At 37.6% G+C, this 16030-nt stretch overlaps 1 protein-coding gene across 4 annotated transcripts in view; it reads left to right on the forward strand.

Moving 5' to 3' along the window:
- The window catches only part of vti1a (vesicle transport through interaction with t-SNAREs 1A), a 160590-nt gene that overhangs the window by 617 nt on the left and 143943 nt on the right, over positions 1 to 16030 (forward strand). For all 4 annotated transcript variants that reach the window (XM_017696042.2, XM_017696040.2, XM_037544009.1 and 1 more), the window contains exons 2-3: positions 7772 to 7830; positions 8695 to 8805. In XM_017696042.2, coding sequence (XP_017551531.1) covers positions 7772 to 7830; positions 8695 to 8805 — 170 coding nt within the window. The remainder of the gene's footprint in view (positions 1 to 7771; positions 7831 to 8694; positions 8806 to 16030) is intronic.

The following is a 16030-nucleotide window of genomic DNA, read 5'->3' on the forward strand; positions in this document are numbered from 1 at the left end:
CATCCAGCATATTTCTTCTGAAATCAAGGACATTAATAGAGTAATTGTCGTTCCCTTGCTGCAGTAACTGCCTCTACTCTTCTAGGAAGGCTTTACATTATAAGATAAGATAAAAGGCTTTATTGTCATTCACATCACATGTGGTACATGAAGTGGAATGAAACATTGTACTCACGGCCCAGTTAACTCCCAAAGTAATAAACAATAAACAATAAATAGAAGGTGCAAATAAAGGGGGTGGACAAATAACAGCAGCATGGACCACAGCAGTATGAGTACGAGGTAGAAGGTGTACATCTTAATACTGATAATGTATAAAGTGACACGTGTAGGAATGATATAGTGGAGGCACTGATTCCATACACCGATATATATGTTAGGATATTGCTGCAAGGATTTGATTACATTCCGCCTCAGTAGCATTGGTGAGGTTCATGCACTGATTTAGGATGATTATTTCTGTTTCACGATTGTTGGGTAATTTGCCACAGCACGGCTCCCATAATTTCATGATTTTGTTGACATCATAAAACCCCAAAACAAAACTAAAGACCAAGATTTTGAATTTCACGTCAGAACTCATTTCAGCCACACAAACCACACAAAATAAGTGATTAAAAGAAGAGGAAAAAGCAAATCCCGCAATATGACTGTAGTGGGCTAAGGCTGAGTGAGTAGAGAAGAGGATTTAATGAAATGAGAATCACTTGTTGAATATGCAGTCTATTCCCCATATATACTTTATATATGGAGAATACATGGTTACCAGTTAATGATAACTCTCTGTTAAAGGTAGTAAACAGTTTTAAGCAACTTTCCTGTTATGTTAAGATGTATTAAGACTGGAGATTTAGCCCGTTTTAATAACTCTTCAAACAGATGTGCTACAGTGATGCTTGTTAATATATTAGTTTTATACTTTGTCAGATTTGGATTTCATATTGTCCAAAATGGACACTAAATATAATTTGTTACAGAGCCTTTTCAGAGGCTCAAACTAACAGGCAGAAAAGATTGCATTTTAGTAGTTAGAGATCATTTGCAGAATCTGTTGTGTTGACAGTTACAGTCATCGTTGGTTAATCATATTTTGATATTGGCTTTTTTATTGTTATTGTAGAAGACTTCACTGTGCAAATGAGCCTATAACATTTTATTTTTGTCTATCTTGTTTTGATCAAGCTGAGTTCCTTATTTTACATTGTCATAGCTAGGGTTCACTCATGTGTATAGTGTATAATACACTATATGGTCAACAGTATGTGGGCACCTGACCATTGCACCTATATGAGCTTGTTATACATCTCATTCTGAAAGCTTGGACATTAGTACTGCGTTGCCTACCATTTGTGAATCTAGCAGTCTCCATTAGTCTGGGGAAGCCTTTCCACAAGATTTTGGAGTGTGTCTGTGGAATTTGTTCACTCAATTCACTCAAAAGAGCTTTTGTGAGGTCAGGCACTGATGTTGGAAGAGAAGGCCTGGGTTGCAGTCAACATTCCAGATCATCCCAAAGACTTTCAGTGGGTTTGAGGTCAGGCCTGTGCACAGGTCACTGGAGTCCACCTTGTCAAACCATGGAGCTTGCTTTGTGCACAGGGGCACAGTCATGCAAGAACAGGAAAGGGCCTTCCTCACACTATTGCCATGCAGTAATTGTTGGATTATTAATTGTTTAATTGTTGGATTTGTTTAATTATATAATTGTGTGGTCGACTGCATTGGGGCTGAACTGTTGTTGCTACTTGATGATTCCATTTCGCAATAATAGCACTTACACTTGACTGGGGCAGATCTACCTGGGCAGAAAATTCACAAACTGACTTGTGGCAAACATGACCTTCCATGGCAGTGCCACTTTTAAAGACCCTGAGCTCTTCAGTACAACCCATTCAGTCAGTGTCTGACTATGGAGACTGATTTTGCTGTTAAACGGACAATGGAATAAAATAATTGGAACGTTGCTGTAGTTTCTAAAAATCAATAATAAGCCCTAATTTTTTCATTTCATTTATTTCTCCCTAAATGTAGGGTCAAATGCATGTTTCAGATCAGATTACAAGTAGATGGCGTGTGCTGTCCATGCAGAAATATAATGGTATCAATATGCAGACAGCCAATTAAAAATTGTTGTGTGGCAATATGAATGTTGATAATTGTTTATTTAGATAAGCTATGAGTTCTTGATTTTAAAGACTTTCTGAACTAATATTTCTTAATTCAGGCTGGTTTTATTTAGTGCAAGGGCGATATCAGTTTTGTTTAATAGTTGCATTCAGAGACACAATACAATGATTCTAAAACATTAATGTTTACATTGTTTTACATTGTGTCATTCAGCCTGTTTCTTGGTTTAATTTACAGCCAGCGCTTCAATCAATTTTCTGAAACTCTGTTGAAAATTAGAAATAAAAAAATACATTGTGTTATGCCGTCACAGAATAACAGCAGAAACATCTTTAGTCTAGATATGCTTGTGTGTTTATAGATGGTTTATGTAGCTGAGTGAACCTCTGATGTCATAGCGCTCACATATTAAATTAGCTGAGTGCATGTGCACAAATGCACACCTCATGGTTAGCAAAGGGTTAAGTAAAGCATGTTGTGCACAACAACAAACATGTCCACTGATCTGGAACTGACCTAATTAATTCATTGTGCTATCAGATGGTCAGCACATAATGCACGCCTGATTAATCCTGAATATGAGGGACTGGCGTGTACACTTGCTTCACACACAACTAAATTTCCTTTGATTTATTAGAGTAGTAAGAAGTGATATTTATTTAGTAATGTATTACTAAATGTATTTAATAATTTATTAATGTATTATTATGGCAGTACTAAACCGGTGATAGGTTTTCATGATTAACCAGTCGATTCAATAATTGATGAATAAATTGAACTTATTTGTGCCAAAGTGTGGGACCTGTTGGGGGGAGAAAAAAAAAGTAACCTCTCAGCTTAAAGTATTTATGTGTAGCATTTAATATTAATTGAGTTTTCTGTTACCAACTGTAGCTACGTACTTACATTTCAACATAGAAACATTCAGCTGAATTTCATTTTATTTTTACACGGTGCAATTAACGCTGAGCGATATTATATATACCAGTTCACCATGATACTGCTTTTCAGTTGAAGTGATATTTTAGTGATATAGGTTGGTCATAACACAATGACGTCCCTGTTTTCAAGTAGTTTGGTTTTATTTTTTCATTCCCTTGAAAAAATATCAGATACCCAGTAGCTGACAGTGCAGGTCTGTATAGTACAGTATATGTCATTTGCTGTGTGCTTAGATTATTTGCAAAAGGCATTTGTTGATATTAAAATTTTATAACAATTACCAAACCTTTTGTCATAATTTTTAATAATATGTGTATAAGATATTAGAAGTACATACATGCAGTGTTGTGAATGCTGTTTTTAATAGCGATATGTTGGTGGCTATCCATTTTGGGGATTTTTGTCTTTTGAAAAAAATGTTCACTGATGGCTTACGGTATAACTGCATAACAGTCTTCTCTCTGAAAAGAGAATTACAGCATTTTATTAAAAAATTTCTCTATAATTTAGTACATAATTTGCGCCAAGCTGTTCTAAAGCAGTGACTCAGGAATCAGATGGCGTATTCATAACCATTTCATAGAATAACTTTTTGTGAGGAGCTTTCAGAGGCATTAAACTCTTCAGATGTCTGGTTCCTGTCACCACCACTGTGAACAGTTGTGATTCTGAATGCAAAACTGAGCGTTTTGCATCACACCAGTCTGGATGACTTTGTTTACATCTTTCCATCCAGTTATACAGAGATTTTGAAAGATCAGTGAGATTCTCCTCTAATGGGCATCAAAGCGTGAAATTGCAATATGACAGTGTATTGAAAGATTATGAAAACAGTGCTACTGTGTGTATCTAAAAGCCTCTGGTGAAACTGCAACATGTTTAACTAAATTGCAATTAGGGTATTTCAGATTGTCCATGACAAAATGTTGTGTGTTGAATATCACAGTATATCATATTAAAGTTATCTTTTTTTGAAAGAACAGTTCTGAATATACAAAAATATACATAAACTAAAAGTTTAATTTTAATAAATGTGGTTGGGGTTTGGTTCTGTCTGTGCTGAAATGTCAGTCATTGATTCATTTTACTGCATTTTAAAACATTTTTCTGTAATGATAATCCAAGAGATTCTAGTTTGAATTGTGAGCATCAACAGATATGCACAGGGAAAATATTTGTACACCCCTATTGATAATCCCCTCGTTCAGTATGTGTATCTTACATTAAATTAGATCTAATTCGAATTTGATGTTTGATATTCAGATGGTGTTGCTTATTTGTTATTGTTGTACATGGTCATAACAGATGGGTGAGTTAATCATTAAGGCTACTTGAGAGTCTTGCCTGTTAACCACAAGAAAACAGATTCTGATTATTTATGTCTGATTTGCATGGCTCACTATAGAATATTGCTATGAGATGCTCCATCTCAGTGCACCCTTCATTTGCTTGTATTCTACCTCGTTTCTCATTATTTCTCCTGCGCATTCAAGAGAATAAGAATATGCAACATGTTAAATTGTTAAAGCTTGAATTGCTCCTTCAGAGCTTGGCAGAAAAGGCAGCTTGCACTCAGCGCGGCCCACCACCAGCTGGTAAATGTGTAAATAAGCCCAGTGAGTATGAACAAAGCCTTAAGCCGAGAATGCTCATCAGCAATGGCCAGGCCTCTTCAGCTTTGCCAGAAGACTTCTGCTCTAAGAATTTAAATCTCCATTGTACGCATAAAGAACTAGTTTTTCTCTGTTCCCCTCTAGGTGCTTGTATTTGTTTGCATGCCTCAGTATGGTCTGGTAACAATAGAATCAGCAAAGGTCTTCTTTTGTTGCTGTTATTGCTGTGCACAATGTCACATTTATGTACAGACACTGATAAAGGAAGAGACTGGACAGATTAAATGTCCTTGGCCAGTTGTGTTCGAGGCAGCTTCATTCATTCACATAAGAATCAATAGTGTGGTTTTGTTTTTGTGTGTAGCACAAGCTCAGAGCTTTAAATAAGAATTGGAGGCGAATGTGAGCTCTTGTTCCATTAAACTTAGATGTGCATTTTTTTATTTAACGGTAACCCCAGAACAATAATGTCTGTCAATCATATGCCATGAAAAATTGAGAAGAGATGCAGCGATATATATCTTGGTGAGACAAATCCAACTTTACGCCTTACAGTGGTCTGTCCGTGGATCTCCTGGCTTGTTGCTATCACCCAGCACACATGCAATAGAGCCATGCATATTTCAGCCTGCCCTATGTTGGCCCTATATAGAACAGCCTTTGTTTGCTTACCTTACAAAGAATTGCCTCTGGCTGTTTACTGTGTTGGCTGTGAGGTTATACCCAGGTTTAAAAAATGAACTGATGTCCAGCAAAAGAAGGGTTTGTTTTTTGCTTCATGTGTAGTGACAGACTTTGCTTTGATACTGGTTAATGGTTTCTTTGTGCTTTGTGTTTTGTGGCAGTGGGAGGTATAGATGTATGTTCCTGTATTGATTAGTACTCTTCTGCTATTATTGCTATTATTATTATTATTATTATTATTATTATCATCATTATTATCATTATTAGTAGAAGTATTATCATTGTTGTTGTTGTCATCATTGCTGATAGTAGTCGTAGTTTTGTGGTTAGGGTCACATTTATTCTAGAAATGAGGTTATACACAGGTTGGGGAAGGATTTACTGATATCCAAAAGAAGGAAAGTGTAGTAACAAACCCAACTTTGATTCAACATATTGTGGTCTTCTCTATTATTTTTATATATTTTATTATTACAGATGCACTGAGGTGGTAGTTGTGAGCCAATATATAGATAGTACAGTACTGTGCAAAAGACCATCCTACATTTATTTAATTTTGAGTAAAAGTGGACATTTCGGCCAAGGCATTCAGAAAAAAGCAGAACTGATACAGTACTGTGCAGAAATCGAAACCTAAATTCGCTTCAAATTCTTACACATTATTTAAAACCATTACTCTTGGCAATAAGTGTTTTTGCCAGTAAATAATCTGCATATCATTAGAATAAATACAAATAAACATAAGAAGAGTAAAAACCTTGCGAGCTTGTTTGAAGAACAATATTTTATTCCACATTTCTTTGAAATGCCACCAGCCATTACATACATTGTTGAATTTCATCACCCACACACTTGATTAAATATAAAGTACTGATTAAGCAAACCAGGTATTGGGTGATGACCACAGTTAATACTGGGCTGCCATGAGGAGAGGTTTGTAAATGGTTAAATAAACATATTGACATACATAAAATGACTAATTATTATATTAATATTATTTGTATTTGTTAAAGTTTTATTTTTTCCATGCCAATAAATGCTTGCTGCCCAGATCATTTTCTCAGTCTTAAGTTTTTGCTTAGTACTGTATATTTAACTACACAAAAGCGTCATAAATACAGCTTTTTTTCCAGTATATAGTTTATCCACTGTTTTGCGTTTATAACAACTTCCATTCTTTTGGGTTTTTTTTTTTTCGGTTTTTCAAAGAAATTTGCAAAGATATTTTTCCACACCTCCACAGTTCAATCTTAGAAGTCATCAGACGCTGAATCTTCTCTTGTCGCAATCCAAGTATTCCTAAACACTTTCAGTGATTTTGAGGTCTGGGTTCTGAGGTGGTCAGTCCATCGTTCTAAGAACATCAGCAGTGTCTTTGTTTGATTTGCAATTTTCTTCTTTTTAGTCTATTTTTTCTAGTCTTATCTTTTTCTCGTGAACAGCTTCTTGACAGCTATACATTCTTTCAGACACACAGTTGTTTTCTCATAGTGGAAGGATGGACAGGTCTGCAACAAGTATGTTTATTTGATAGTGACAGTTTTGGTGGTCAACAAGGTCTTGCACTCTTGTTAGGCCAATGCCTGTCCAGTGTGTTTCCTGCCTTACACTCAGGGAGCACTGGCACAGGCTCCAGCACCCTCGCAGCGCAGGAGGGTAAGCAGCTTAGATTGTGTGTGTGTGTGTGTGTGTGTGTGTGTGTGTGTGTGTGTCTGCCAATGTTGATGCATAAATGTTTAAAATTCAGATATTAGGACTAGAGAGCATGGATTAGTATTACAGAAATGTATGCAATGAAATGAATAAACTGTTGACATCTTAGAATGGTAGCCTGGCATCGCCTAAATGTTCTGCAATAAGTTGCTGAAATCATTGTGCATAACTTTAACATTAAGTTCATGTTTGTTTACTTTCATTTAGGCTTCTGCATGCACCGAAAAACAAATTACTGTGTACGGTTATGGATTTGAAGTTTGATGAATATCGAGGTCTTAATGTAAATATTATATCTGTGGATGTCACATTTGTTGTACTTGAACATCTTTGGCCTGAATCTCACCAGAGGCAGTGGGTGAAAACCAGAACAACCTCATTTTACTCATTGTGAGTGGGTGGCACACAAGTAGAGTTTGGTGGAACTGACATCTCCCTCCTCTTTGAGTTGGCATGAGCTGTCTCTGTGCACCTCCACAAACTAACAAAGACGTTTACACGTGGAGAAATAGGAGACATCAAATGCGGATCTCTCTGCGATGTGAATGCGTAAATATATCTTCAAATGCAGGCTTGTGTGTGCGTTTATTTATTTATTTTTTTCCCCTTTGGTGCGGGGGAGTAGGGCTCTTGTCATAAAGCGCAGCTCTTCCATCAACTGATCAATATGTTTTCTGCTTCTTCTCTTTCAGAGGAGAAGACGCAGCTGGTTCTAAATGTCGACAAACAGCTTGAAGAAGTCAGAGAGTTGGTAGGTCTTTGATCAGTAATTTCCACTCTCCACATTTTCTAAATAATGAATTTGGAAAAAAAAATCCCCCCTGCATAAACAACACCTGTAATGTCGGTGGTGACACGAGACACTCTTCATGTGGCTGAAGGCTGCTCTGTGCTAACAGTGTGATCATATCCTCATAATGCGCTTTTAACTGACACCGTATGACACATTTCACGCCACTGCTGGAGGAAGGCGCCGTGTCAGGTGCCGAAAGCAAGGATGTGGAGTACATGTAAATTGCTCCTGTGCTTGTTCCGTCATGTCATGTTGATTGGACATTGTAAATCAGCTGGGCCTTTTGTGTGTTTTGCTTTCTCATGTGACATGGACGCATGTCGCAGCTGTCAGTGAGAAGCCACACCAGAGGCTTTAATGAAGCAGCACCTCCTAATGTCACCACATCTGCAGTAGGACTCAGCTTTCTACTGCTTGGAGAACTTTCTCCAACAATCAGAAATAATGAACTGATAAACTTTGCATGTTTCAGGAAGAATTTACTGGTAGGATTGCAAGTGTCTTCCAGAAATTCTTATCTTGTCTTTTCGCATAACATCTTCAGTGGACTCTTCATTATCTGCCAGTAGGGCTTGTTTGTGAAGAAAAGTGAAATGGTTCAATGACAGTATTTAAAAGGTAGTTTCATGGAGAAATTTAGAAGATGCTGCTTCATTAAGGCCTGTGGTGGCACTACTCACAGACAGCTATGATCTGCATCCATGTCAAATTAGAAAGTGCACACAGAAAGCAAAGCTGGAGGAAGACTAAATAAGACACCAGTAAATGAAGTAGGTGGTTGATTGACCAGTTAAAAGAAACAAATCTGATTAATGTGCCTAGTTGGAGCAGATGGACCTGGAGGTTCGAGAGATTCCTGTCCAGAGCAGAGGAATGTACAACAGCCGCTTGAAAAGCTACAAACAGGAGATGGAAAAGCTGGAAAAGGACTTTGTGAGTAGAACTCACTCCTACACTACATACAGGCTTCACTTTGGTTACACAAACACTCAGACACATAACCCCCCTCTCTAAAAAAAAAAAAAAAAAAAAAAAAATATATATATATTTATATATATATATATATATATATATATATATATATATATATATATATATATATATATATATATATATATATATATTCCTCACTTTCCAAAAACACATAAAATCTTTGAAGGTCAGTAGCATGTCCACTGAGGTTAATTCTGAGTTTGTTTATAAAGCTTTGCTGGTCCCGAGGAGCCTGGGCCTATGCTCCTTCTCGATGTCCTTGTTTAGTTATTCATAAATCTTACCTGCCCATCTAAAACCCACCCTACACACATCAAACCTTAATGAAGGGCTTGCCCTCTGAAGCTGCTTTTTTGCTTGTTTTACATCACTGTGTTGCTTCGTGGTTATTTACTGTTGGTCATGTTCAGACCTATATCTTTTTTTCTTTGAGGTGCTCAGCCTGTTTCTCTGAGCCTTATTAAAGTGCAGCAGTTTGTGTGCTGCAAAAGAGAAGCACTCTTGTCCAGCGTGCTTGGTGCAAGACCTTGTCTGCAGTTCTTGCTGCAAAATGTAAAACCATAAAACCTATTGCTTTAAATTCTCTTTAATGCCATTACTTTTAATGCCTTTGAATGCCATATTGTGTGTTTTTGTTTTTTGTTTTTGTTTTAAAGACCATTGTACCATCTGTGGAAATGTGAGAAATTAATCTCCTCTCTGAAATTCAAAATCCCACATTAAGTCTCAGCACGAACCACTTTTCCTTCTTCATCTAAATCCCGCTTTCAAACTCAGCACCTGTATCTAATTCAAGGTGCGCTTGATATCAATTACCAGATGGCAGCATCGTCAACAAAGATTCCAAAAGGCGTGAAATAAATGAGAAGATTTAAGAAAAGGATCTTTTGCCAATGATCTGATGCAGCGCCGCTGAGGCTGATGGCTTAGATCACAGTGGAGATCTCTCTTCTCAGAGAGGCCTCGCATTCCTCACCATGGGCATTTAATTGGCTGATGATTAATCTTTAGCTTCTCCTGCTTGACTGTTGCCTGGTTAATTATCATGCAATTAACACCTGCTGTGCAGGGGTTTTGCACCACATTCATCTTTTGCATTCCTTCAGCATTCATTTTTTTTCTTTCCCTCCCTGCAAGCTAAGTTATGTTGATTATTGTCTTCCTTTTAAACTTTAAACTATTTGCAATGTAATGCAGATATGTGATGTGCCCTTTTAACTTAAATGTAAATATATCTGCTTGATCTTCGTTTGTAGCTTAAAGAGAATACTTTGGATACCATATGTGTGTGTGTGTGTGTGTGTGTGTGTGTGTGTGTGTGTGTATATATATATATATATATATATATATATATATATATATATATATATATATGCGCTGAAATTTGCAGAAAATTAACATTGTTCCCTCATTGTAGAGGATGTGTTAACTTAATATCACTTAGAATATTAACAAAACTTGTCATTTGACCAAGGATCTTTTGAATAACACAGTATACACATACAACGCCAATTGCAGTGAAGTTGGGACATTGTGTAGAACATAAATAAAAACAGAATATGATGAATTGCAAATCCTTTTCAACCTCTATTCAATTGAATACACTACAAAGACAAGATATTTAATGTTCAAATGATAAACTATATTGAATTTGATGCCTGCAACACGTTCAAAAGAAGTTGGGACAGGGGCACCAAAAGACTGGGAAAGTTGAGGAATGCTCAAAAAACACCTGTATGGAACATTCCACAGGTGAACAGGTTAGTTGGAAACAGGTGTCATGATTGGGTATAAAGGGAGCATCCCTGAAAGGCTCAGTCATTCACAAGCAAGGATGGGGCGAGGTTCACCACTTTGTGAACAACTGCATGAGCAAATAGTCCAACAGTTTAAGAACAACGTTTCTCAACATGCAATTGCAAGGAATTTAGGGATTTCATCATCTACAGTCCATAATATCATCACAAGATTCAGAGAATCTGGAGTAATCTTTGCAAATAAACGGCAAAGCAGAAAACCAACATTGAATGCCAGTGCCCTTCGATCCCTCAGGCAGCACTGCATTAAAAACTGACATCATTCTTTAACGGATATTACCACATGGGCTCAGGAACACTTCAGAAAACCACTGTCAGTGAACACAGCTTGTCGCTCCATCTACAAGTGCAAGTTAAAACTCTGCTATGCAAAGTGAAAGCCATATATCAACAACACCCAGAAACGCTGCCGGCTTCTCTGGGCCGACCTCATCTGAGATGGACTGACGCAAAGTGGGAAAGTGTCCTGTGGTCTGACGAGTCCACGTTTCAAATTGTTTTTGGTAATCATGGACGTCGTGTCCTCTGGGCCAAAGAGGAAAAGGACTGTCCAGATTTTTATCAGCACAATGTACAAAAGCCAGCATCTCTGATGGTATAGGGGTGTGTTAGTGCCCATGGCATGGGTAACTTGCTCATCTGTGAAGGCACCATTAATGCTGAAAGATACATACAGGTTTTGGAGCAACATATGCTGCCATCCAAGCAACGTCTTTTTCAGGGACGTCCCTGCTTATTTCAGCAGGACAATGCCAAGCCACATTCTGCACGTGTTACAACAGCGTGGCTTCATAGTAAAAGAGTGTGGGTACTAGACTGGCCTGCCTGAAGTCCAGACCTGTCTCCCATTGAAAATATGTGGCTCATTGTGAAGCGCAAAATACGACAACGGAGACCCCGGACTGTTGAGCAACTGAAGTTGTATATCAATCAAGAATGGGAAAGAATTCCACCTACAAAGCTTCAACAATTAGTGTCCTCAGTTCCCAAACGCTTATTGAGTGTTGTTAAAAGGAAAGGTGATGTAACACAGTGGTAAACACGCCCCTGTCCCAACTTTGGAACGTGTTGCAGGCATCAAATTCAAAAGAAAGGCATCAAATTCATGAGTGAATATTTGCAAAAAACAATAAAGTTTATCTGTTTGAACATTAAATATCTTGCCTTTGTAGTGTATTCAATTGAATATAGGTTGAAAAGGATTTGCAAATCATCGTATTCTATTTTTTACCCAACGTCCCAACTTCATTGGAATTGGGGTTGTAATCCAGACTGTGTATACATATGAAACAGATTGTGATGTCTGTCTGATGTCTGAAATCTCTCCTTTAAAGTGATTCATTTTGGTGTACAATAGTTTATTTAGCTCTTTTTTCCTGATACGTGACAGCAGCAGTTTGTCAGACGTCGTGCTCTGTTTCAGGTTTTAGAATGACATAATAATTGGCCTGATTTAAGTCAGCTTTTGTTCCTTCAGAGTTTAAGTTTCTGTACATTTTTGAAAGACAGATCCCCCTGAAGCTTCTGTTGGTAGCAAGGCCTACCAACTTGTCCTAAAGCTGAGAGATTCAGCTGGGTTCTCAGAAGTGCCAAATGCTTTAGCGTGGATGGCTTATCCTCTCTGCCACGCAGTGTGAGCACGCGCGCACACTTCTAAGAGGTGTCATGAAAAAGGCCATCACTTCTTTTTTTTTTCCCCCCGAAAAAAAGAGGAGTCTTTGTTGTGCTTCCACGGGAAATCAAGGCCCTGTCCTGGCCTTCCCCTCTTCTGGCCTCCCTGGAGCTTCTCCCCCTTTACCCCCCGCTCACATCCAGTCGTTCACCCGCAGTTTGAAGTCTTCCTGCCATCGCACTCGCCAGATTCGGCCTCCTGTTCAGCAGCAGACGGGGACTGGCTGACCCAACAACTCTGCCATTTTTCTGGGGAGAAAAGAGAGACATGTATCAGAAGGACATCCCGAAGGTATGTTTGCTTCATGATGGCTTCATTTTGATAATGGGGGCAGAGGGTCTGAAAGCCAGGAGCCCCTGTGGAGGCCATATATTAACAGGAAGAAGAGAGTTTTGGTGAGACAAAAACACACAGGGAAAAAAAAAACCCAAAGCTGATTTGTCTTTGATTGGCCACACTACATGTCATTGGGTTCAGGGACCAGAATGACATGCCTCTTAGCCATGCCTTTGATCTGGCAGAAGAGCACCGTAATAGAGGCATAATTTAATGAAGCCAATTGGGTAAACACACGACATATCTTCAAAGGAACTGACAAAGTTTCTCCACCTCTGAGATCCCTTGTGTGGCCACAGTGTCATTCACACGTACCAGCCTGCCAGTGTGACGAGGGTGTTCGAGTAGATTCTGAGGTTAAACATAAAATTATTAACAGTAATTTAGTAATTTATTAGATGATCAACTTTCAAGGATGGCAAATATCAGTAAATAAACACTTCATAGGCTTAAAGCAGATATTTTGTGGAAGGACATCTGTAAATGTAGGTCATAAGTATGTATCTAAAAGCATTTCTCTTCTAGAGTGACCTTCTCATTGGAAGAAGCTGCACCATACCTTCAGCATTAGCATGAAATGGATGGTCTTCCACATCTAATCGATTTGATTAAAATCAGCTCTATAAATTTTCACTGTATTATGTTCATGTACATGGCATTGTCCATGGTGGGGCCTTGTGGTGTTTTTTTATTTCCGGATCACCAGAAGATGGCGACATTGCTCCATGCATCTCTCAAAGTTGTGCGTGAGTGTTGATACTTATAGGCATTTTCTGATCAGAAGAGTCTCTCCTGGATACAGCTAGACCTGCCACTCTATCAGAATAACACTCATTGTCTTTGACCTCCTCACTTTGAGAGGTAAAATTAGAGCAAAAAATTGCCCACATATCCAGGGTGTGTGTGTGTGTGTGTGTGTGTGTGTGTGTGTGTGTGCGCTTGCTTGAAGGGAGAAACAAAGCTTACAGACAGAGCTGTTGGTGAACAGGTAAATGTTCATGCTCAGTGGTTCTCATTGTGTTCTCAAGCCCCTGCTCTTTAAAAGACCTCTAAACATTTAAGCCCCCCCCCAGCATTCTCAGGTGTTGTCTCTGGCACACACGTGAAAGAGTTTGAAATGATCTACTTCTCTGTGACATAACCTTTTGGTATTACTCTGCCAGGGGTTAAGAAGGTTGAGATATAATGAGTAGTTACGCTGTTTTAATTAGGTAGTATTTACAAACAAATGCTGTTGAAGTACTAACTGTTACATTGCATATGACAGATAGATGGTAATGAAACCTGGTCAGACGCGATCCTGTTAATTAATCAGTCTGTCATGTAAACTCATAGTACAATGTGTAAAGAGTAACATGCATTTTCTTGCTCTTTATTTAGAATGAGTAACATGCTGGTAATTACAGTGACGTACACAAGACAGATAACTGTGCTCAGCCACCAGATTTTGTCAGAAGATCTATATGCTCTTATGGATTATGGGGTGCATAGCCATGTGCTTCCAACCCCCTTTTAACCAAAAAGTGCCTCCAGTCTTGCAGCCTTTCAGTTTTTACCATGGGAGATTATTGATGCCTTTCCAAAAACGTTTATTGAATCAGTCATCCTTGAAACATTGTACACAGTATATTCACGTTATGTCGAGCTGGCAAAATTAAAAATTCATTTTTCTCTGCATCTGTATAGTGTTAGTGTTGCCCAATTACAAATGACCTTCTAGTGAAAATATGGGGATGTTAGTCTAGACCAATATTCGTAAGGCTGAATGGAAAAAAAGAAGGTTATTTTGCATGCCCTTGTCAAACCAATTATGGTATTCTTTAGTAAAATTGTATTGGTAATGTTGATACTTGCAATATATATTTATATTTTTTGGGACAAAATAGATTCTTTAAAAATGTGTTGCTATTTCAATGTGAAGAGCCAGAAATCCTTGCAGTTTTCACTCTCAAAAGGAAATTGATGGCTCTTACTTGATGCAATGCTTCATTTTTGTACACAAAATGACTGTTTGTGGGGATTTATACCTGTGATATTTTGATTTTTGTATTAAGTTTATCAAAATAAAGGTATTCATTTTACATTCAATATACAACTACAAAGAGAAGCCATCTCAGATGACTGTATTCTATAACAGTACAATGCCAAGTTTAGTAGTGGTGTCATTGGGTGTAATGTCAAATTATTGTCCACATGAAGTGATTTTAAAAAAAATCTAAATATACACTACATTTCAAAACATTGGAATCACTTGTCATACCAATAATTCACTAATGCATAACAAATGCTGTTATTTCATTCAGTGAGTACTCACTATGAGGATACAACGAAGATTGAAATACTATAAGCTAGACACCAGAAGATATTTGTAGATATTTTAAGATATCTTAATATTATGTTTTTTGGGAACACCTTTTTTATATTGATTTTATTTATTTATTCATTTATTTTTATGAGTAACCTGATAGATATCATCGCATTTCAGATACAAGGCATTCAAAGCTATAGTGATGAGGAACATCTATAGCTTTGCTCATCATTTTAGACCCATGTAGTATTTCTTCACTGTTCACAGATTCTGACAAGTTAGTTGACACCTATAAAGTTATTTGTTTATTATTTAAAACAGTAAATCCAAACATTTGAATGGTAACTACCATCACCAGTTCACCATTTTGCACCTTAAATCTTAAAAACTGTGTTTTATGATCCTCAAATAATCCTTTATAATAGGATACTTTTTATGAGTGCTTCATGAGTTTCCTTTATTCTGTTATGGACAAAGTAATCTCATTGTTATTCACAGAGCCTAATTTTCTAATGTTTTGGTAATGGTGCTCAGTGACTGAAGAGGATTCACTAGAACTTTCTAAAAGTTCCAGTTCCAGTTCCTCTTGGGGCTTATTGAAAAAGCAGCTGAACATAGGTTTTGTAATTAACTTGATGAAATCCCAAGTTCTGACGGAAGTTTTTGCTTCTTATAAAAAGTTGTTCACTTTTAATCATTGTTACTGATGATAACGTGCTTCTGATTTTAAGACTTGCAGCAATTTTTAGAGCACTATATTTAGTCATATGCTCAGCATGTTTTTGCGAACTGAGGCTTTTGAGGCTTCGAAAATCAAAACCCAAAACTTGTCTCTAAGATTCCTTGTTATGCAGCTCAAGTCATCTATTACAGCAACTTCTACAAAGCAGAGGCACGACATACATATATGAGCTGGATGTTGGACTCGTTTAATCGTCTTAGATTAGAACCAAACATGGATCCTGAAAAACAAGGATTGTTCTGGCACTGTTTACACCGTTAAGGAGGCAACACAGATTTAAGTCTAATTGT

The sequence above is a fragment of the Pygocentrus nattereri genome, chromosome 13 (genome assembly GCF_015220715.1).
Source record: "Pygocentrus nattereri isolate fPygNat1 chromosome 13, fPygNat1.pri, whole genome shotgun sequence".
Lineage (NCBI taxonomy): Eukaryota > Metazoa > Chordata > Actinopteri > Characiformes > Serrasalmidae > Pygocentrus > Pygocentrus nattereri.